The following is a 25,451-nucleotide window of genomic DNA, read 5'->3' on the forward strand; positions in this document are numbered from 1 at the left end:
CTGAGTAACTAAACCAGCCAAACGGCCTCCCTTTAAACTGGTTTTTATGAGTCCCAAGACAGTGAAAGCCCATGAACCTAAGTGGGGTAGGGAGGTAATGAATCACCTGACAGACAAGGCTTTCAGTGGGTACCTAGTACATGGCTACAGAAGAGAAATGAAGCCAGATGGAGACCTTGGGGGAGGGTTGAAGGGGAGGGAAGAGGCAGGGAGGGGAGCAGATAAAAATGTAGGGCTCAATAAAAATCTATTAAAAATATTAAAAAATAAAAAAAAGAAATGAAGCCAGATAACAAGAGAAGAGCAGTCCCCTGTATCAGCTCTTTACAGTAGTACTAACAGTTTGCTTCTCTCTTGCCCTGAAGGTTAGGCATACATAGTGTGGTGCACAACTATGAAACTAGGGAAGAAGTTGCTTTCACTGGACCGAAAGATCTGGACAGAAGAAAACAAACAATTTTATTGGACAGCTTTTAAAAACTACGTTATGCATGTCTTTTGTGAGCAACACTGAGGTGAGGCTTCAGGAGAGTTTAACAGCTTTTTTTTTTTTTTTGGATTTTCGAGACAGGGTTTCTCCGTAGTTTTTGGTTCTTAATAACTAGATTTGAAGAAGCTATCTCGAGGGAAGATCTGGAAGCTCTTCCTATTAGGAAGCCCTGATCTGCCTTGCCACATTCTAACTTAATTATCCTGCTTGAAAAAAAAGAAAGTAAAAAAGGATAGTATCAAGGAATTAGGTATCTAATTTTAGTTCTGTCCCTTATGATGTAACCTTGAATTTGTTCTCTTTTCTCACTTTTCTAGATGTAAGTTATTAGTCAATTTATGATTGTCTTTATCAGAGAAAGATGAAACACATGAATATAATCCAACGCATTTTGGTGTTACTAAGGTGGAAAGAATTAACTTCCTAATCAACAATACTTAAGTTCTTATACACTTGGGGTTCCACTTGGTCTTCATGGCAATCTTGTAACACTGACAGTACCTCCTCTGACAAGTGAGGAAAGCAAGCATCATCAAAGTTAAAGTGGAAGAGCTGGCCACGATTCTAGTCTTTGGTACTGTCATGTAGCCCAGAAGAAAGAAATCTCTCTCTGAATAAAAGGGAGAGCGCCAGTGAGCACCAGCATTCACCTTTCTGCTCCTGACTGTTGAGGCAATGTACCTCTCACTCTAACTAACAGCTAGAACTGCTCTCACCAACACATCTTCCTCATCAAGGAAGCCCTGGGAACAGCAACTCATGTGCTAATTAATTTGATCATATTAACATTTGAAAATGTAGTAAAAGCTGTCAAGGATTTACACTGAAAACAAAACAAAACAAAACCCAGCGTGACTCTAAAGGATCCAGTTTCAAGAAGACTGGTAGAATTTTGCATAACAGTTTGGTGGGTGTGGAAGATACAAAGGTGGCCTGGACATCTTAGATCAGAAAGAACACATGAAGTACATCACAAGAGGCTTTCACTTACTAAATGGCGGACAGCCTGAACATCTAAACAGTTGACAGTAAAAAATTATGACTAGTTAAGTAAGTAAGAATCCATGAGTTCACACTGATGTAACTAAATAACTAAATAGGGGAAAGGGAAAGCTCTTATTGCATAATTCAGCTTAGAACTATGGTAATGCCATCCTAGCCTAACTTTACTTCATGCCCGTAGGGTCACTTATCAGCCTTCCACCCTTTACAGCCACATTTGCCTTAGCAACCCTTCTAGGGATTGTCTATGACCTTGACCATGGCCCAAATGTTTTAGGTAGTATCTGGAAAATACCACTGAGCTTTACAATAAAAGATGTTACTAGTCCCCCGCTACACACACCAGTTCCCTCCCCTAGCCCCCACTGATGTAATTGGAGATTTGTCTTTAAAAATGCCATATCTCTGAGCTTGAGTACTAAGACTTTTCAGAAGTATGAGCCCACTCTTGGTCTGGCCATTGATAAAAACTAAAAATTTTAACTGGCTCAATTAGCATGGTTGTCAATAACTTTCTCGTGGGGATCACTCAGTTAATGAGTACAAATAAAATGAGAAAATTAAAAATTGGGAAATAATTAAGAAATAATTGATTTAAGCAAGATGTACCCATAGATGCTAAAACTTGAAAATTTGATGAAAAAGAAGATATTTGTGGGAAGACAAATACTGCATATTCTCTCTCATATGTGGCATTCAGATTTAAATCTAGGTTTAGAATACAAAAATATATATACATGAAAATGTCATAATGGAATCTATTATTCTGTGTGATAACTAAAATTAAGAAAAAGTTATGGAAAAGAAAAGCAGGACATTTATAATCTCTAAAAATTTTCTCTCTTTTTTAAAACATTTATTATTTAGTATGTATATAGTGTTCTGCCTGACATCTATGGCTGCACACCAGAAGAGGGCACCAGATCTCATTACAGATGGTTGTGAGTCATCATGTGGTTGCTGGGACATGAATTTAGAACCTTGAAAGAGCAGCCAGTGCTCTTAACCTCTTAGCCATCTATCTAGCCCTAAAAATTTTCTCATAAGACAATTACAAGGGAAAAACAATTCTGTGGTAAAGAAACGGATAGCTACAGCCTGAATCACATAATTAAAGTTATGATATATAGTAATGAAATGGAAATATCAAGAAAAAAATATGCAATATATATTGAGAGGTTGATGCAACAGTAATTTGGGGAGAATCTTGGTTAATGATATAGGAAAATTCTTTGTATTTCTGCTGCAAATTTTCTATTAAGACAGAATTATGTTAAAAGATTTTTATACTGAAAATCCAATAGCATCAGTAGGAATCAGAGACTATCAGTAGGAACAGATGGACATATGAGAATCAGAAAAACAGAACTTGGTCTACTCAGTTAAGCAGAAAACTTCTAAAATGAAAAAGGAAGAAAAGTACAGACATTATTCGAACCAACTAAATTATAAGAGCCTGGAAATACCTCTCAACAATAATCTTAAATGTCTTAATTCTTTATTTAAAAGATTCAGGTTAGCTGACTGAAGTAAAAACAAGGTCCAAAGTCTTTGTTGTCTGCATGAAACCTTACAGGAAAAAACAGGCACAGATTGAAAATGAAATAATGTACCAAGTAAATCAGTTTGAAATTAACAAAAAATGTTTTTTTGTTTTTGTTTTTCGAGACAGGGTTTCTCTGTGGTTTTGGAGCCTGTCCTGGAACTAGCTCTTGTAGACCAGGCTGGTCTCGAACTCACAGAGATCTGCCTGCCTCTGCCTCCCAAGTGCTGGGATTAAAGGCGTGCGCCACCACCGCCCGGCAACAAAAAATGTTAACACATTTCATGAAAGTTGCTGAATTTGTTTTTCCTAAGTATTGTTGCATAACAATTCCCTCAGAGATGGAATTAACCCCCCTACAAGGAAGCTTTTTAAGCAGGGAGATAAACAACTCAAAATAGTTTCAGGAAGTCTCTGAAACTGACCAGATTTAGTAGGCTCCTCCCTCCCAGAATAAACAATAGACTGCTGAGAGTAGCTCTCAGAGGAGGCAAGTCATAATGAAGATGCTCAGACAAGCCAAACTGGAAAGAAGATTCTGAGACCAGACCAGCTGCCCCAGTCTGTTGGGCTGTCTGTAGGTTGTGAAGTGTGCTTTAGGTTTGAGCTGTTACCCATGCTGGGGTGGGATTTGGTGATGCTGCTGTCACCCATACTCCTATAAATAATCCCAATAAAACTTATTGGTCAACCAAGCTGGATTTTTAGGGATATCTATACTTCGGACTGTTATGGGGCTCCCTATCTGGAGTGAATAGACCTGTGTGCTGCATCTTCCCAGGAAAAGTCTTATTGCACAAGTATCAATATATCTACCCAAACAATACCTTCTAATAAAAGTTCCCATGACCATTTTATACAGAACAAACCTCTGGCAATAGTTATTTCCCATTCTCCTTTATCCTTTTTTTTTTTCTAGAAAAAGTATCAGTATGTGCTTATTTCTTTTCTCGTCTTTCTTCTTTTGTGGATTTAAGCCAGGGCTTCACACATACTGGCAAACACTATACAACTGAACTTTTCTTCAGGCCTCTTGCTTATTTTTTTATATTATGAGGAAGATAACTTACTAAGAACAATATTGTTACCTATACTTCCTAAAATTATACTTCACCCATTGTAGGTGTTAGGTGAATAGCTATGTAGACCAGGTTGGTCTCAAACTCAGAGATCTGCTCGCTTCTGCCTTAGAGTGCTGAAATTAAAGGTGTGTGTCACCATCACCTGTATAGGTCTCTGTTTTTAATGTCCTTAGAGGTTAATCTACATTAAATGCAGTTCCTAAAACATTAAGCACAGGCTTTGGATAGATTACATGCATTCTCTTCCTTAAGGAATACTTTTGAGCTCTAAGTCACAACTCCAGATCAAGTCTGTTTCTGGATAACAGAATACATATAAGAATAGTAGAAAACTGGTAAAGAACAAACAACCTAATTCCCTCTGGTTTACAATAATTCTAGTTAGGAAGGTTGCAACTGTATGCTATATAATGCTAGCCTCTTAGATCCCTGGATCTGTGCTTCCCATATAAAAACATGATGGTAGCAGGCAAAACGCCACTTAGGTACTTTTTATTGGCTGGTCTTAATAGAAAGATTCTTGGTTAAATATGAAAGATACATTTTAAAAATAAGAATATTTGGTCTGCAATATTAAGTCAAGGTTCTTAAAAATATTCTACTTCTTTGACAGTCATGTATTTTTGTGATCCTAACTTAAGCCTCTAAAATATGGCATAGAAAAAGATGCCTAAATATGTTTAACATTTTTTTTTTTATTTTTTTTTTTTTTAGTTTTTCGAGACAGGGTTTCTCTGTGGTTTTGGAGCCTGTCCTGGAACTAGCTCTTGTAGACCAGGCTGGTCTCGAACTCACAGAGATCCGCCTGCCTCTGCCTCCCGAGTGCTGGGATTAAAGGCGTGCGCCACCACCGCCCGGCTTAACATATCATTAATTAAAAAGAAAACATGGAACATAAAACTGAAGGAAGAAAGACCTGAAGGAAGATAAGGAATTAAGGGGGCTGGAGAGATGGCTCAGAGGTTAAGAGCACTGGCTGCTCTTCCAGAGGTCCTGAGTCCAATTCCCAGCAACCACATACATGGTGGCTCACAACCATCTGTACTGAGATCTGGCGCCCTCCTCTGGCGTGTGGGCGTACATTGAGGCAGAATGTTGTATACACAATAAATAAATCTTTAAAAAAAAAAAAAGAAAAAAAAAGATAAGGAATTAAACATGTCTATTATGTGATAATAAGAACTTTGAGATTCTATACTTTCTATGTTTTTCTAAATAATCCTTAGTTAGCAGCCATAGCTGTCCCAAAGAAGGAGTTATCATTAGTTTTATTTTCTCTACAGCACCAACAAAGTATATGGAATTAGAAACAAATGACTAAAATGTAAAACAATCTAGTGTGTGTGTGTGTGTGTGTGTGTGTGTGTGTGTGTGTGTGTGTGTTTGTGTATGAAATGGGAACAACTGAAGTAGGGAGAAGCTGTCTGGCCTAAAACTGTCTCTCCTCACCCTAAGCATAGTGATTTAGAAGCTGTGTTCTCTCTTAGCTTTGTTCAGCTTGGCTGGGCTCTGATGTATGTTACCAGCTGGGCTTATGCCAAGACTGAAACTCTGAACTTCAGTTTTCTTAATAAAGTCTGACTGCCTCCTGCTTCCTGCTAGCTAAGCCTCAGCACTCCATGTCCTAGCTTTTTATACAGCTGACTCTCATCCCTGTGGCCTGGGCAGAAGACTTCTGCAACTATAAAGCACCATATTTTCCCAGAGACTTTCAAGTGGGTAAGTAGAAAGATAACTAAAATCATACATGATGGGGTCACAAGTCAACCTCAAAAGCTCAAGTTAACAAAACTCAAAGGCATGACAGACTTGGCCAAAGCTAAAAGTAAAAAGAGCAACCCAAAAAGAAGAGGGCTGTAGCTTCTCAGCTGGGCTGCTCAACTGTTTGGCCAAGCCCGTTCAGGCTCCTCTGAAAGGTCCTCTGCCAGAACACTGTGAGCAAACGTCTGTGGATCAGCCACTGTCATACAAACACATTCCAGCTTTCCTTAGCCTAAGAACAATTTTTTTTAAAAAAATGTGGAGCTAAGGAATCCCAGCCCAGGACTTTTTACATGCTAAGCAGGTGCTCTTCTATGGAGTTGTATCTCCAACCTCAAGGCAATGATATACTAGGCCATTTATTATGGTGCCTTGCATCTACAGACTCACCTTTCCATTTCAAATTTCAATCTACCTTTAGGGTAGACATTCTCTACAACCTCCACTGAGCCTCATACTGCTACTAGGAGATGCCTACTCATGTTGGGGAGATGTGCAAATCAAGGCCAAGGTCAAAGTGACAATGACGTTCATCTCTGGGTGTGATGATCACAAGGCTGAAGCTAGAATACTGACATATTATGTGTTTTGTGTGAGCTGAAGGAGAAAATGTTATATTGGTTCAGGGAAACAGTGGAGACAGGTAGTTTATTAGCTATGATGTTTCATGTTCTGGAACTATAAAACGTCAGGGGTAAAAATAGAAAATCAACTGTTCTCATTAGGGTATAAAAGAATTCACCTTATTCATTAACCAAGATTCACAGACCTTCCCCATTTTTTTTTTTTTTGGCATGACTATTGAATGCTTCCTAAAGAGACTCAGAGGAGCACCCTAGCTATTAGAAGTTTCCTGCAGAGAGCTTGTCTTACAGATTATTAGAAATGGAAACACAGTAGAGGTGGTCCACACATAGAGATGTACAAGTATTTATAAATGTAGAGGTGGTGTGTGCCATTCTTAATGCTGGCCATTGAGTTTCCAATGTTAGAAAAAGAACACTAGTTAAATGGCTTTTAATCTGCTAATACAATGTTAGTAAATAGAAGCAGTACTGATGACTTCACAAGAAGATAAATTGAGATGGAATCAGAACATACAGGAGTATAACCTACCTTATCCCTCCAAATTACTAAGTAATCATGTTGTGGCATATGCAAGGGAAATTTAACATAGATTCAAGTTTAAACCTATATGATTTCACAGTATACAGGGACAGTTTCTTAAATAAACCACTCTTAAAATAGGTGTGAAAATGTCAAGACTTTCATCTTAGCATCATTAACAAATAGATGACTTCAGTCTTTCTCTTCCAGTCACCTTTTTCTCCCTGCATTGCTTCTCCTCTGTTGCCTGGAATACTAGTGACTTTAGTGGCTTGCTAGTTGACGCCTCTTGCCGTCAGCCCTTAACACCATCCATTCTTGTGCTGCCAAGATAGTTCTCCTGAACATGAATCTGACCTGTAAGTTTGCCATTTTCAACCATTCAACAATCTTCAAGGTTTGTAAGATAAAGACCCAGGTTTGGCAAGCAGGAAACTATGGGAAACTTTGCATTCTTGTGCTTTCCTTTTTAGTCTTATCTCTGTCCCTCATCTTACCATCATTGGAGCTGGAAAGATGGCTCAACAGCTAAGAGCATTGGCTAGTCTTCTAAAGGACCCAGGTTAACTTCTCAGCATCTACATGGAGGCTCACCACAGTCTATAATACCAGTTCCACGTGAAGGCAAAATACTTACACACATAAAAGATAAAACAAAAAAATACTTCACCAAAACAAAATTCTGTTTCCACTGCTAGCTAGAACTTTGCCTCCATTTTTCCATTGCTCAGGTTTTAGTTTAGTTGTTAATTTGGAACTTTCCTGATCTTCAACCTCCAATCCTGCAGCCTAGGGATCCTTTGGCAAATTGGTCCTCTAAAGTTATAACAGGTCTATCGACTCACAAAATTGTGACCTCTAAAAGCAGGGTCCCCTTAATCCAGCTAATAACAACTCAAATATGACCTGAAGCTGACTTAGCTATGGTGTTCTTGTCTCTATCCTTTCCTATCTATAATCTGGGATTATATTTTAACCAACTCCCTTTGTGTCTCAGAATCTGTAAGTGACTATAGCATTGTGTGGTGGTTTGAATAAGAATGGTTCTCATAGGCTCACATATTTAAATGCTTACTCATTAGGGATTGGCACAATTTAGAAGGATTATGGGGTATGGCCTTGTTAGAGGAAGTGTGTCCCTGGGGGTGGGCTTTGAGATTTCAAAGCCCATTCCAGGCCCAGTCTATCTGTCTCAGTCTACGAACAGGGGATCATAATGTCTAGCTCTTAGCTACTTATCCAGCACCACATCTGCCTGTTGCTATTTTCCCTGATGCCATATTCCCTGCCATGATGACAATGCACTAAGCCCCGAAAACTGTAAGCAAGCCCCTAATAAAATTCTTTTCTTTGTAAGAACTGCCTTGACCATTATGTCTCTTCACAGCAATAAAACAGTGACTAAGATATTTACTTGCTATATAGTTTTACAAAAACAACAAAAAGAGAAAACACTTTACAGGAGAAAAAAATTACGATATAGTCTGACGAATTGGTATGTAAATAACTGCTTACCACCCAGATGAGGGTAATAATGAACCTAACCAAAGCACTGAGTCATATTCTTAAGTTTTCTCTTTGCATAGTGAAACCTGTCACAGGTAGAATAGATGAAATGATGATGGAAGAAGCCTGGCTAACCATGTATATCAACAGGTATGCTCAAAGGTAGTAGCTCCATTGGACACTGGACTTGAGTAGACAGTCCCAATTAACTAATGTGTAGTATAATCCAGGATAGCAATATATTATTTTTAAAAATGAATATATGAGTATGATGTGGGATGTATGTGTTTTCTTTATCTTATAAAAGTACTTAAGAAGCCATGCTATATTGAAACTGGCATCAAATCAAAGCAAGAGGAAGTGAAATGACTTATGATGACTGAAGCCTGATTACCATCACAGCCAGTTAAGTGGGATGAATTATTTCTTCATATACCTTTTGCATTTAAAAGTAAAGCATGCACTATTTTAGTTTTGAGTTGTTTAAAAATGATAAACTAGCCAGGTGTGGTAGATGTCTGTGAGTTCAAGGCCAGCCTGTTCCAGGACAGTTAGGGCCATTACACAGAGAAACCCTGTCTCAAAACAAAACCCTGAAAACCAAAAGATAAGCTAAAAACCAAATAAAGCCTTTGCTTTTTGTTTGGTAGACACCTCCAGCTCTTTCAATCATGATTTAATTTGGGAAACCTCATTCCTCACCTCACCCTGTCTCCAAATCCAGAGAACCTTCGAACAAAGGAAAGGTGCCAAAAAGTCCAGTCTGCATTCTTGGTGGCTACTGCAATTTCCTCCCCTGAAGTTGCCAGCTACCCAAGTCCCCACCGAAAGTGCTCAGCTTTTGACCATAGTTGGGCACAAACCCAGCTTGTGGCCAACATGTCATCACGCCTCGCATTACAACCTATAAAGTTTCCAGTTTTCATTTGTGGGCTTCTTCAGCCTTGATCTCTGGGACTGGAATACTTGCCCCAAAGTTGCTTTGCTCAAACTTGTTATACTTTTTCAAGTCAACTTGATCTGGCTTACTGCATCGGTAGAGAAACTTATTATGGGGGCGGGAGGAGGGTAAAAAAACTATTTCTTTTTATAACCAAGAACCTTGAATTAGTTGGCTACTTGGTAGTTGCAGTCATGAGTTTAGGAGCTAACAGGCACATTCCTAGCTTAGTAAAGGGAAGAAAAAGAGGTTATGAACAGCATGTAGGATTTTCTTTACATAGGCACTAGAGTTGAGCAGTACGTACACTGACTCTCTGGAATCAAGTAGGAGACAAAGTCATGAGTCACTCACTATCTGTTTCCAAGATTGTTAATACATAGAACTTTTAAAAGGCTAAGTCTCTTCAAAGTCCTAGTTAAGTCTCCCTTATTTAGGATGATTCCTTCAAAGACAAAACAGGTTTGTGGTCTCACTGAGCGTAGAACCTACTTTAGAGCCCTGTTAATATAAACACTATCTCTTTGCTATTTCCTGCCAGGGCCTGGAAGGCCAAATCCAAGATCTCAAATGAAGCTTTGAAAAATACAGGCCTCAATTGTCATTAGAGAGGCTTCACCTAGCTATGGATGGAAACAGATGTAGAGACCCACAACCAAATCTTAGGTGCACCTCCAGAAATCCTGCGAAAGAGAAGTATTATGGGAGCCAGAGGGGTCAATGACACCATAAGAAAACCCACAGAATCAACCAACCTGGGCTCTTAAGGGCTCATAGAGATTTAACTGCCAACTAGAGAGTCTATGTGGGACTGACCTAGGCTGTCTACATGTATGCTACAGTTGTGTAGCTTGGTCTTCTTGTGGGACTCCTAACAGTAGGAGCAAGGGTTGTCTCTGATTCTGTTACCTGCTTTTGGGACCCTTCCTTCCTACTGTGTTGTCTCATCCAGCCTTAATAGACGAGAAGGTGCTTAGTCTTATTGCAACTTGATATGCCATGCCTGACTGATATACAAGGAAGGCCTGCCTGCACTTTTCTGAAAAGAGGAGTAGATGAGGGAGGAGAAGGGAGGTTATGGGAACAGACTGAGAGGAGAGAAGGGAGAGAGGGAAAACTTATTTGGCTGAGAAAATAATTAATTAGTTAATAATTTTTTTTAAAAAAAGTACAGATGTGTGAAGAACTAGGCATGGGGTAAAGGATGGGGCTTATGTTTAAGGGCGGTGTAGCTCAGTGTACTGGCCTGATAGTTGTCTCTCCTTACATATCACATCCCAAGTCACTTTAAGTTTTAGTTTTCTCATAAGTAAAATAAAGCTGAAAATAATCATGCCTACTTTAGAGTTATAGGAAAATAAAATGAAACAATAATTAGTATGAAAGAACATTTGGTAAACATTCCTTTTTCTTACCACAAGAAACATTTCTATTTTGCTTAGAATTTTTAAACATTTGCACATTAATGACTAGAAGGTAGGAAAGATGGAGGAGACATTACAATCAGAAAGGGAACAAACAGGCTTACATGCAGGACACATCTTGCTTTCCGAAGTGGATTGCATAAGCGCATTCCTTCCACATGTGTCACTTGCTTCCTAATCAGGGCAAGAAGCTTGCTAAAACTCTCACGCTGGGACCCACTGAGGCAGGAGACAGAAGCATTATTGGAGGGAAGAGGAATGGTAAATGCTGGAAATGCTGTGGAAGGTCTTTGCCGTCTTGGTCTTTCTGGCCATCTGCTATTGCAAGGCTATGGCTTTCTGAAAGACACATAAGAGCAGATAGCCCACTCGCCTGGAAGCATCAACCACACAGTGAGTCATGCTTCTTATCAGCATGGATGCAGTCAGGAGATGTGTGGCTTCCAGTGGCTCCCAACTTGGGGCGCTCTAGTTTGGCTCTGTGGCCTGCCTGGTTGGCCTAGATTTTCCAGTAACAGAACTTTCGAAGGAAGAAGGTATGAAACCAGTCTACTAACTTCTGAACAAAATCTGGAGAAAAGACATTATCTTGTTCTAGCCTTAAGTAAACAAAATAATTCCACTACTGTAGGAGCCAGCCATGATAAGCTAAATATGAACAAATCACACAAAGGAAGTTCTTTACTTCCAACCATTATCACCTGCCAGTGTAGGATCAGCCACCAATAAGTTTAATGGAGGCTTGAGTCTCAGCAGTTTACCCTGAAGCAATACCTGGTTGCAGGAAGGATCATAAACTAAGATTACCTGAGCACCACCCAAGAACAGACCATCCAAAGGAAATGCCTAACGTTCCAACCACTGTAGATAAGATCACCTGCCAGCACACACTCATCAGGACACCCCTAGACAAATGTCAGCCAATCAGGGGTCCTGAACCTCAGAAACCCTTCAACCCCACCTTTACTACTATAAAAACCCAATTCTAATTGAGCTCGGGGCTCTCCATTTATTCCAATACGTTGGACATGCGGAGAGACCGAGTGCAAACTTGCATAAAATAAAGGCTCTTTGCTTTTACATATGGGACTTGGTCTCCTTGTTGGCTTTTGGGGGACTTCACAGATTTGGGCATAACAACTACCAGTTCTAAGGCACTTGCTGCTTCCCAGAGCCTTGCAGGCAAGTAGGGCGATGGCAATACATTTCTTGCAGCATATAAAAGAGTGGTGCTTTTCTGAGATAAGAAGCCTGTTTCCTCTCACCTCGTTCCCAGATCCTTCTACTTCAGCACTACTGACTGAAACCAAACCATCCTCATCTCACTTAACACGACTGTCTGGTATGGCTCTGCTACAACACAAGCAGCAATTTATTCCTTTTTTGTTGCCAAATAATATCTTATTAAGTAGATATACTGAGTTTTATTTTCTGCTCCTTGGCTGGTGAGTGTTAAGGGTATTTCAACTTTTGAGCTGTAATAAACAGTGCTGCCAAAACACTCATGTTTCATAGGGATGTGTTTTCTGTTTTGCGGGGGTGGGGAGATATATACCTATGAGTGGAAATTCTGGGTCATACAGTAACTACAACCAGCTGTTATAACTTCCAAACTGTTTTCTAATGTGTCTGAAGCATTTTACCCCTTATCAGCAATGTATAAAGAGTCCAATTGTTCTACATCTTCTGTAATATTCATCACTATTTTGACTGCAGTTTTTGAGTGGGTGTGAAGTAGCATCACACTGTGATTCAATTAGCGTTTCCCTAAAGACAATGACACTGAGCATCTTTCCAAGGCCTTATTGGCTATTTGCATATATTCTCTGGAGAAATATCTACCCAAATAATTTGCCTGTTTATGTTAGCATATGCAATAATGGGTTTCAGTATGGTATTTTCACACATGTGTATAATTATACTTTGTTCTTATTTACACACCTCCCCTAGATCATCCTTACATCCCCTCTTGCTGGTTTCCTTACCCCTCGCATCTTTTGTTTTCAAGTTGCATGTATTACATTATTGCTACTTTCCCCTTATTCCTTCAACTTATGAACTTTTTCTCACCTCTCAACTATACACACACACACACACACACACACACAAATCCAGAATCCACATAAAAAATATGTGCATTTGTCTTTCTGAGTCTGCTTTGCTTAATATCATAAGCTCTAGTTGTATCCATTTTTCTACAAATATCATGATTTCATTTTTTATTATGGAGGAATAAAATTCCACAGTGTGTATATATAATTTTATTTAATATCAAGCATGTGTTATAACATTATAAAATGTCATAATATTTATATTTATATATTTATATTTAATATATATGTTAGATATAATTCTCTTTATCATTCATTTGTTAATGGAAATTGACTTTTAAAATTGGGTTATTTATCTTTTCTGTAGCTGAGCTATAAGTGTTCTTTTACATTCTAGAAAGTAATTTCAAACAATAAATGTCTTTACTCATTGTAGGCATGTCTGACCAGTGACCAGGCTGCACATATCCCAAGGTAGTTATGAATGCAACTCAACATATTTTTAGATAACAATTTGAAAACATTGACATTCCTATGTTGCTCTCCAATTAATTCAGAACAAAGTCCCAAATTGTCACTCTGGCTTACAAAGCCCCACACGATAGGCAGCTGCCTGCTTCTACAGCACCTAGTAATATCACCTTTCCCCGCAGTCTACATGCTTCTTATATCTTCATTTTGCTCATGCATGGTAGTAGCACAGTGCCAGTGGTTCTGTCTGCATGCTTGTACTCTCTTTCCCTAGATGGTGCCTTTTTACTCCCCAGGTCTCAATTTAAATAGCAACTTCACAGACAAGTTTTCCTGAAAAGAAATTCTGAGTAAAGAAGCTCTATTTACACAAAGAAACTTTGGGGGAATGACAGACATAGTCACTATTTTGATTATGGTAATGGTACCCAAGTTAAAACTTTTAAAAAATGTACGTTTAAAATATGACCTTCTTTGTAAGTTTTGAAGACTGAAGCTAGGACCTCGCTTATACTATAGCACATATTCTACCACTGAGCAAGTGCTATCTCTAGCCACTGAAATTACCTCATTACTTATTATAAATATTTATGTCTGTCTCACATCACTAGAACAGAAGTGCCACGAAAGTGAGAAGACTGTCCGTTTGTGTCACTGCTGAATCCTCAGCTTGGCTGAGGCATTCAATAAATATTTGGTTAATTAATGAATGCATTCTATAAATGATTAGAAAAGAAATTCTGATACAATAGAGAGTAATTTTCCATTCTTTTAGATTCATTGCTATGCTTTAGATTTAGAGAATGGGTGGTGGTGGCGCACGCCTTTAATCACAGCATTTCGGAGGCAGAGGTAGGTGGATCTCTTAAATCTGAGGCCAGCCTGGTCTACAGAGTGAGTACAGCCACGGCTACACTGAGAAATTCTGTCTCGAAAAACAAAAAAGAAAAGGAAAAAAGCTGTTAAGAGTACCTATTGCAAAATCTCCCTTGGATATGATAAACCAGCCTGCCTCCATCTTGGGTTTGAAAGTCATTTTATAGTAAAGACAAACTAGGCTCATTCCTGCTTATGACTAGATCTGTTTCTTCCTTTTTTAAAAAAAATATTTATTTATTATGTATACAATATTCTGTCTGTTTGTATGCCTGCAGGCCAGAAGAGGGCACCAGACCCCATTAAAGATGATTGTGAGCCACCATGTGGTTGCTGGGAATTGAACTTGGGACCTTTGGAAGAGCAGGCAATGCTCTTAACCACTGAGCCATCTCTCCAGCCCCCTAAATCTGTTTCTTAAGAATTGGGCCATGCCACACCTGTGACCTTCACTACAAATGGTTCTGTACTGTCTGTTCCAGGAAATGGCAACCATGCCTTTGCTTCAGAAAGTTGCTTATAAGCGTCTTACAACCTTATTCTTTTTCCAAAAAAAAAAAATTGTTATGACCACCTTGCAACCACATCTTTATTTCAGGAGGTTGTTATGACCAACTTGCCATGCTTATGTTCTACTTCTGTAAGTCTGCCTATTTGCCTGCTAAATCTCCTACTCCTGAACTACAAAAACTCTTATCTTCCCAATGTCCAATGCTGATCTCTTGAACTCTACTTTAGGGAGAGACATCTCATGTGCAGGAATCAAAACAAAGCTTGCATTAATTAATCTGGCCATGTGATCTTTCTCCTCACATCTGTGGAATTAACAGATGACCTCCATTATTGTCATTAGAAATATCATTTATGTTTCATTTAGTCTGTGACACTACTGTAGTATGCTACATATACTCCCCCATTTATAGTGGCTTCTTTTATAGTGATAGTATTATAATAATGGCAGTGTAGTACAGTAATAGTCTAGTATATCATATATAATATAGTAATGATAATATAGCACATTGCTGTATTATAGAATAGTCACAGAAACACAACAGAAATTGTCTTAGAGCTTGCTATTTTCAAGACATGAGCATTTTGTCCATGTGATTTCATTTATTTCTCTCAAGAATTTTTTGAAGTAGGTATTCTTTTATAAATGGGAATTAGGCAGCAGACAAGTCTCCTAAGGCCAGGCAGCTCTACCACCATCCCCAGCTGCATCAAACTAAAAAACTAAAAAATCCATCAATGAAACTTACAAAACACCAAAAAAAAAAAAAAAATCCCTTCGCCATATACAATCAAAACACTAAACATCCAGAATAAAGAAAGAATATTAAGAGGTGAAAAATAAAAAGGCCAGGTAACATATTGGAAGTATGCCCAACTTATCAATAAAGACTCTGAAGGCCAGAAGGTCCTGGAAAGATGTTTTTACAGACACTAAGAGACCATGGATGTCAGCCCAGATTACTATACCCAGTAAAACTTTCAATCATCATAGATAGAAAAAAAAAAAAACACAAGATATTCCATGACAAAGCCAGACTTAAACAATACCTAACCACAAACCCAGCTCTATAGAAAGTACTAGAAGGAAAATTCCAACCCAAGGAAGCTAATTGCACCCAGAAAAATACAGGCAATAGATAATCTCACACCAGAAAATCCCAAAGAAGGGGAAACAAAAACACACTACATTCACCACCAACAAAACCAGAAAATAACAGGAATTAACAATCACTGATCATTAATATCCCTTAATATCAATGGACTCAATTCACCTATAAAAAGACACAGGCTAACAGAATGGATATGAAAACAGGACCCATCCTTCTATGGCATACAAGAAACACACCTCAACTTCAAAGACAGACATTACCTCAGAGTAAAGGGTTGGGAACATATTTTCCAATCAAATTCACCTAAGAAACAAGCTGGTGTAGCTATCCTAATATCTAACAAAATAGATGCCAACTAAAATTAATCAAAAGAGATGGAGAAGGACATTTCATATCCATCAAAGAAAAAAAATCCAGCAAGATGAAGCCTCAAATCTAAATAGTTATGCCCCAAATACAAGAACATCCACATTTGTAAAAGAAACATTACTAAAACTTAAAGCACAAATCAAACCCCACACACTAATAGTGGGAAACTTTGACACCCCATTCTCACAAACAGATAGGTCTACCAGACAGAAACTTGAGACATGAGGAAACTTAATAGATGTTGTGACTCAAATGGATTTAACAAACATATAGAACATTTCACCCAAACACAAAAGAATATACCTTCTTCTCAGCACCTCATGGAACCTTCTCTAAAACTGACCACATATTTGGTCACAAAGCAAATCTCAAAAGATAGAAAAAAATGGAATAACTCTCTGTATCTTATCAGATCACCGTGGCTTAAAGTTAGAATTCAACAACATTAATTGCAGAAACCTACTGACTCATGGAAACTGAACCATGCTCAACTGGTGGGATACAAGATTAACTAAAAAAAAAAAAAAAATCAGTAGCCTTCCTATACACAAATGATAAATGATAAATGAACTGAAAAAGAAATCAAAGGAACATCACCCTTTACAATAACCACAAATAACATAAAATATCTTGGGGTAACTCTAACCAAACAAGTGTAAGACCTATAAGACAAGAACTTTAAGTCTCATAAGAAAGAAATCAAAGAAGATATCATAAAACGGAAAGATTTCCCATGTTCTTAGATAGGCAGGATCAACATAGTAAAAATGGAAATCTTACCAAAAGTAATCTACAAATTCAATGCAATCCCTATCAAAATTCCATCACAATTCTTCGCAGACCTCAAAAAAATAATACTCAACTTCATATGAAAAAGAAACAAACAAAAAACCCAGGATAGTCAAAACAATCCTGTACAATAAAGGAACTTCTAGAGGTGTTACCATCCCTGACTTCAAGCTCTACTATAGAGCTATAGTAATAAAAACAGCTTGGTATTGGCATAAAAACAGACACATGAATCAATGGGATCGAATCAAAGACCCTGAAATAAATCTACATACCTATGAACACCTGATTTTTGAAAAAGAAGTCAAAATTGTACAATAAAAAAAAGAAAGCATCTTCAGCAATTAGTACCAGCATAACTGGATGTTGATATGTAGAAGAATGCAAACAGATCCATAGCTATCATTACGCACAAAACTCAAGTCCAAGAGGATCAAACACCTCAACATAAATCCAGCTACACTGAAACTGATAGAAGAGAAAGTGAGAAGTAGCCTTGAACGAATTGGCACAGGAAACCACTTCCTGAATATAACACTAGTAGCACAGACACTGAGAGCAAAAATTAACAAATGGGACCTCCTGAAACTGAGAAGTTTCTGTAAGGCAAAGGGCATGGTCAATAAGACAAAATGAAAGCCTACAGAATAGGAAAATATCTTCACCAATTCCACATCTGATCTCCAAAATATACAAAGAACTCAAGAAACTAGCCATCAAAATACCAAATGATTCAACTAAAAATGTGGGGTACAGATCTAAATACAGAATTCTCAACTGAAGAAACTCAAATGGCCAAAAGACATTTGAGGAATTGCTCAACATCCTTAGCCATCAGAGAAATGCAAATCAAAACGACTCTGAGATACCATCTTAAACCTGTCAGAATGGCTAGAATCAGAAACACTGATGACAGCTTATGTTGGAGAGAATGTGGGGTAATGAGAACACACTTCCATTGCTGGTGGGAGCGCAAACTTGTACAGGCAGTTTGGAATCAGTATGGCGGTTTCTCAGAAAACTGGGAATCAATCTACTTTGAGACCCAGCAATACCACCCTTGGGCATAAAAAGATGTTCAATCATACCACAAGGACATTTGCCCAGCTATGTTCATAGCAGCATTATTTGTAATAATCAGAACTAGGAAACAACCTAGATGTCCTTCACCGGAAGAATGAATAAAGAAAATAGGTACATTTACACAATGGAGTATTACTCAGCAGTAAAAACAATGACATCTTGGAATTTGCAGGCAAATGGATGGACCTAGAAAAATATCATCCTGAGTGAAGTACGCCAAACCCAGAAAGACAAACAGGGTACGTACTCAGTCATAAGTGGATATCAGACATAAAGAAAAGGATAACCGGGAAACAACCTACAACCCCTGAGAAGCTAGCTAACAAGGACACTAGAGAAACATGCATGGATGCCCCTAGGAAGGGAAATTAGGTAAGATCTCCTGACTAAATTTAGAGGTGGGGTGAAGGGAAGGGGAGGAGAACATGAAGGAAAGGGATGGTTGAGTTGGGGGAGGGACAGAGAGGGAGATCAAGTAAAGAGCTATCTTGATAGAGGGATTACTATTATATGGTTAGGGAGAAATCTGGTGCTAGGGAAACTCCCAGGAATCTACAAGGATGACCACAGCTAAGATGAATTGGCCTTCCCCTGTAATCAAATTGATGACCACAGTAATTGTCATCATAGAACCTTCACCTAGTAAGTGATGGAAGCAGATGCAGCGATCTGCACGGAGCAGAGCATCCAGAGTGCAGCTGAAGAGAGGGAGGAGCAATTATATGAGCAAAGGGCCACTGGTAATGGGACCAGGATTTATCCCCAGTGTATGAACTGGCTTTTTGGAGCCCATTCCATATGGAGGAATACCTTGCTAAGCTGCAATTCAGGGGGTGGGGTGGGGAGGGGCTTGATCCCGCCTCAACTTGATATGGCAGACTTTGTAGACTCCCTATGGGAGGCCCTACCCTTTCTGAGTAGTACATGGGAGGTTGGGTTGGGGGAAGGTGTGGAAGTGGAATGAGAAGAGAGGGAGGGGAACTAGTTGGTATGTAAATTGAAAAAAACCTTTTAAATAAAAAGATAAAATAAAACAAATGGGAATTTGAGGTTTAGATAGGTGAATTAACTGCTGTTGAAGAGAAGAACTACCGCCTATCCTCAATTGCCTTATTTCAAAGGCTCTACTTTGTCCACCCTGTTGCAGTATTTCTTAAATGTTCATCAACAGTGTTACCCAGCTCGTTACCCAACTCTCAAGGCTTGGGGGAAACATTTGTCCTGAGAATGACACTTTCTAACTTTGAAAAGGGTTAGGGGCAAAAGTAGGAGTTGCGAGAGAATAAGTTGAGATATTTAGAAGAGAGAATGTTATACTTTATCCCAAACTTCATGCCTGGCTTTTACTTTGATTTTACTTCTGAAATGTTAGTGGTTATTCTCTGGCAGCCCTCGGTGTGTACTTGAGCCAGCCCTCATTTTTCCCTGTGAAAGTGAAGGATACTAGTAAAAACACATGATCACAGCAGACCTGGGGCATTTCTCTCACCATCTGAGCGCTGGATTCAGGGGATTAATAGGCTCTTTACCTTTGGTGCCAGGTGGCTGCAGATTATCTCCAGTCAAAGAACACCAGCCCACAGGAAAGATGTCCCGGGAGTCAAAGCGGCACCAATAATCAAATGCACCTCGCCACCCATCAAAAGTGACAAGCACCTCTGAGCCTCGAACTTCTCCAATAGTGGCTGGGCAAATGAAATGAGGGTTCTTTCTGTCTACAGCTTCTAACTTCATTCCCATTTTGAAGAAGTTGTGGGAAGGTGATGGTGGCTCCTAGATGAGAAAAAGAAATATTCAGACCTACCTCTAAGTTGTGAGGTGGCTACACAGATCAAAGTTCAAATAAATTCATTGCCCACTCTATTCTTTTCTCCTAGCAATGAGTACCTGGCTGGAAACAACCCTCTACTTTGCCATCCTTCAGTATTATTTTGAGGTGTTCTTTCTCTTTCGTCTTTCAAATGAATTAATCAGCTTTTCAAGATAGATAGAAAAACCATATTGGATTTGAACTGGAACTGCAATGCATTTAGACTGACTTGGGAAGAAATAACATTCATTACTGATAACATTAAACCTTATCTATGAACATGATAGCCTTTTCCATTTAAAATTTCTTCAATATAGATTTCTCCTTTATATAAAAATTTAAATCCCCTTTATAAATATGTCACACTTAAAATTTTTGTTCCATTTATTCATTTTCTTTTTTCTTTTTTTGGATTTTCGAGACAGGGTTTCTCCATAGCTTTTGGTTCCTGTCCTGGAACTAGCTCTTGTAGACCAGGCTGGCCTCAAACTCACAGAGATCCGCCTGCCTCTGCCTCCTGCTCGGCTTCCATTTATTCATTTTGTATGTGCGTGTGTGATATATGTGCTATGGCACACATGTAGTTAAAATACAACTTAAGGGAGTTGATTTTTTTCTACCATGTGGGTTCCAGGGATAAGACTCAGGTTATCAGGCTTGGCAGCAAGCACCTTTATCCACTGAATCATCTTGCCATTTCTTCGTGCTTACTAACATTTTTTAGGCATATTAATATTCCATTTTAACCACGAATGGTATTTTAAAAATTTATTATCAAACTATGGAGGCTGGAGAGATGGCTCAGCGGTTAAGAGCACTGCCTGCTCTTTCAAAGGTCTTGAGTTTAATTCCCAGCAACTACATGGTGGCTCACAACCATCTGTAATGAGATCTAGTGCCCTCTTGAGGAAGAGACCTGGTCAGTCATCCTCATCAACTTAGACCATGAAACCCAATATGGACAAGTTCAACAGATCCACCATATACGGGTCGCCCATGCATGCTTCAGCACTGCCAGGGCATAAATTTCATTTTTTCTCATTCAAAATCTTTATAAGGTAGGAATAAATGATGCTTTAAAAGTTGATCAATATACTGACTAATAAATGAAATTCTGTCTGCTTTATTTATCAATCACTGAGAGATACACATGGAAATATTTCCTACTGATTGCAGGTTTTCTAGTTTTGTTGTGTGTTGCAGAATGAGGCCCTCCGAGCAAAACAGCTGCCATCTTTAGAGCAGCTGTGTCTGCTTACAACAGATCAGCACTAGCAGCCCGCCAGTGTTCCCTCAGAGAAAAGGTTACTGGGCCCTCTCCTGAGTTGTGGCTGCTCTCTTCTGTAGTTCCCAGTCATTTGTGTGCAGTTCTGCCATAACTGCACACAGTCTTAGGGTCTAGTGAGGTACTAGAGTATATAGGCTCGGAAGGCTCTCTGGAGAGAGGAGCTCCACCTACTTATGTAGCTACAGGGAAGTCATCATCCATGCTGGAAGACTACGACGCATTTTATAGTCTGAGGGGGAAACTCCTTATAGATAGTATATTTTGGTGTATGTCTTTTAAGTTACATATGTGCTATTAATCTTTAATACCAAAGGTTTAAAAGTTTCATTTTCAGATGTTCAATTTGGTCCTTTTAAAAATGTAGCATTTAAAAATGGTGTTTTGAGCTATTGAGATGGCTCAGTGGTTAAAGGCATTTGTTGACAAGTCTGATAATTCAAGTCCCATCTGCAACATGAGTTTCATCCCCAGGACTCAAAGAGTGGAAGGAGAGAACCCACTCCTGTAAGTTGTCCTTTGACACAGAGTCTCTTCCTTAGAAATGTCACCACCCTTTTCACTAAGGGCTAAAATGTAAGTGATTGGGCCAGGCCCTAAGATCTACTTAACCTTGCATGGGTCCAAACCTCATCTTGTGTTTTACCAAGATTCTATAAAGTAAGATTGGCAGAGCCCCCATGACAGCTATGCATTTAGCACATATGTTTAACACTGTTGTTTTTCTTATTTTCTAGTAAGCTCCACAAAGCACGAAGGAGAGTACTGATGACTCTTCCCCATACACTCACCTCACAGTTTGAGGTATTTCACATTCTCAAGTGGCCCAATATATTATATTTGAAAACCAGAATGCTCTTATGATTTAGATTTAATTACCAGCACAGGCAAACTTAACTCAGTCATGTCCACAGTAACTCTCACCCCACTGGAGAACTTAACTACCAGTAGTCTGACTTTCTTCTTGAGGCACAGAAAGAATAAGCACAGGTTATCCATCCCTGTTCTGTCCCTTACTAGCTATGTGATTTTAAGTAAATTCCTTACTCAGAAGCAGCTCAGCAGGTAAGAGCACTCACTGAGTACTCTTGCAGAGAAGCCAATTTTCACTCCCAGCACCCACATAATGGTTTACAACCACCTGTATTCCATTTCCTGGGAATCTGACACCCTCTTCTGGCCCTCATGGGCACCAGGCATGCATGTGGTACAAATGCATTAATATGAGCAAAACACCCATACACACAAATAAATAAATGCAATTAAAAACTTTAAAGTATGCTTCCTTAATGATTAAGTGAGTTGAGTAATTCTTCATACATAAAGCTAGATGTGGGTAATAAATATGATAATATGTATAAGGCTACAAACATATTATAAATAATTCACATTTTCCCCAATTTAGAACTCTAAGAATTATTCCTTTAGGTTTACACTATATTTCATAGTTCTAATAAACACATCTTAATTTTTTAGTAACCCATTAGGCAGATAGACTTCACTCTATAGATAAAGTCAGAAAAGATCTTATCAGATAGATTATCTTGTTATTGATAGCTAGAACCCCAAACCAGAAATCCTGTCTCATTCTTATAGTCTAATACAATTCTCTGAAGATAACATTTGCTTTATAGATTTTTATTTATTTTTATTTATTATTTATTATGTATACAATATTCTGTCTGTGTGTATGCTTGCAGGCCAGAAGAGGGCACCAGATCTCATTACAGATGGTTGTGAGCCACCATGTGGTTGCTGGGAATTGAACTCAGGACCTTTGGAAGAACAGGCAATGTTCTTAACCACTGAGCCATCTCTCCAGCCCCCTGCTTTATAGATTTTTAAATCTTCTGCTGAACTAGTGTCTGAGAAGCATCCTCATGCCATAGAAAGAAAAGAGACAGTGGAGGTTCAGTATTGATAGAAAGCAAAGGCAAGCATTTGATTTTTTTGTTTGTTTGTTTTGGTTTTGTTTTTTCAAGACAGGGTTTCTCTGTGTAGCCCTGGCTGTCCCAGAACTTGATCTGTAGACCAGGCTGTCCTCAAACTCAGAGATCCACCTGCTTCTGCCTCCTGAGTTTTGGGACTGAAGGCATGCATCACCACTGCCTGGCTAGTTGTTTTGATTTTTAAGAAGCTTGCAGATCGTGATAGCTGAGGGATAGTATACCTTATGGAAAATCTTGATGGGAGCCATCTCTGCTCCATTTAGTGTCTTCAAAAGGAACATGGGCCAAGAGGAGGCATTCAGTCGAAATCCTGCAGTGAATATAATGGAGATCAGGTTAAAAAAAAAAAATGTTCCCAAAGGGCAGGGTGATATCAAGTTCTCCCTCCAGAATATAGCTACTTCTGCCACACCTATGCTGTGACATTCATAGGCCCTTGAAAAGGGTTTAAAAATTGGACAAAGGGAATGGCTCATTAGACAGATGAGGAAAAGAGGCCCTTTGGAGGGAATGTAAATTTATCCTAGGTAATGCAACAAGTAAGTGGTACAACAGAGTCTCCAAACCAAAGACAAATATAACCATAATTCCTCAAATGCTTTCTTGCATAAATCCAATACAGATATAATATAGGAAAAACAGACACTTGGAAGTGATATAAACAGTACACTATAAACTTGGATTTAACAGTCTCTTAAGAAAAAACGGCTGATAAGTAAGTCAGTTTGTAAGTCTAAAAACACAAGTAAGCCAATCAATCACTATAAAACAACTCACTATTTTCCTATGGCTCTCTGAAGACAATCACATATGCACATATACTTTTGGACTTCTTGTCTTCGTAAATAACTAAGATCAATGAATGATGAAACAGAAAATCATTCTACCCTAAATTATTCATTTTCCCAAAAAGAAGTCTAAACATTTAATTGTCCACTGAAATCCACAAAGTCAGTGAGAATGTACCTCTGAATTAGTGAGTGGTAAAAATTAAGATCATTATTAAATTTGGTCTTCTGATTTGATTCTCAAGTCCTCCTTTCAATCTGGCTTCAAGTCCCTATACTGAAATGATTTTAAAACTGTCTCCCAACCTCGGCCTTATCATCATAGTCAGAGGACAGTCTGTGCTGGACATATGGAACTAACAACAGAAAGTTAAGTGTGAAGCTCTGTGCCAATCACTTTCCACTGACAGCTGAATATTTAAGCAGCCTCAAAACATAGACAGTATCTTCATTTTACAGATGAGGAAGGAGACAACAGTAAACTATTTAAGATTTCAAATGTGCAAATGACACAATCTGAGTAAGCAATCTGAGACCTGATCCTATATGCTTATGCACTATGTTGAAATCAATATGAAAGTAAAAATTAAAAATCACCTTTTGGGATTAGCATTAAAAACTAGTTAAATTCATGAGAAAGAGAAAATGAAAGTTAGGAAGGTGCAATACCTCCATATGATTTACATTTTCTGTCCCAATCTAACTCTACTAAGTCAACCTTCCTAAAACAAGTAGGTTCTTGGGAGAGCTCATTCCTATCAACAACAGCAATAGCAAGGTGGGCATTTTATTACTTAATCTGAAACTGCCATCTCTTACTCTTTTGTTGCTTAGCCACTTTGCTCTTTTGAAAAACAAAACAAAAACAATATTCTTAACTCCACATGATTTGGTGGGATCTCAATCAGGTTGCCCTATCTACTTGGGCACAGAATGGAAAATAATTCCATGTTGGAGCATCAGACTCTTTTAGATCAAAATTATGTGTGTAAATGTGGGTCAATTATCTTGTGGCATTAAAAGTATGCTAAAAAGGGTCATAGCTGTAAGAATATATATAAATTCAGCATTGATACATGGAAAACATTTCCAAATAAGACCAAAGTAGGGCTGGGATGGAGAGAACTATAGCATTTAAAACAACCTATTAAAACACAATACTAGATCATTTCTTGGCCTTCTTGGTTATAAGATTAAATAACTCTTGGCTCCTTTTTTTCCTTTTCTAATCTGGCTTGAATTAGGTTTTTGACTACTTCATTTGCTTTGATCATAATTGTTTGTTTGCTTATTTGGTTGGTTTTTAAATCCAAGTCCTCCAAAAATTGAGGACTGGTGTGTGTGTGTGTGTGTGTGTGTGTATAAAAGATAGAGATAGCATGGACACACACTCAATTAGATTAGATGCCTGCGCAATTAGGAAATTCAGGTTTCATACCTCAGTTACCTGTCTGACCAGGTAATTTAAACATTTTTTAAAGAAAGGGTCTTCCATTTTGTTTG

At 38.5% G+C, this 25,451-nt stretch overlaps 1 protein-coding gene across 9 annotated transcripts in view; it reads right to left on the minus strand.

The window, feature by feature from the left end:
• The window catches only part of Scmh1 (Scm polycomb group protein homolog 1), a 130,062-nt gene that overhangs the window by 34,739 nt on the left and 69,872 nt on the right, over positions 1-25,451 (minus strand). For all 9 annotated transcript variants that reach the window (XM_057783609.1, XM_057783615.1, XM_057783611.1 and 6 more), the window contains 2 exons: positions 23,382-23,470; positions 19,646-19,889 (listed from right to left, as the gene is read on the minus strand). In XM_057783609.1, coding sequence (XP_057639592.1) covers positions 19,646-19,889; positions 23,382-23,470 — 333 coding nt within the window. The remainder of the gene's footprint in view (positions 1-19,645; positions 19,890-23,381; positions 23,471-25,451) is intronic.

The sequence above is a fragment of the Chionomys nivalis genome, chromosome 11 (assembly GCF_950005125.1).
Source record: "Chionomys nivalis chromosome 11, mChiNiv1.1, whole genome shotgun sequence".
NCBI lineage: Eukaryota > Metazoa > Chordata > Mammalia > Rodentia > Cricetidae > Chionomys > Chionomys nivalis.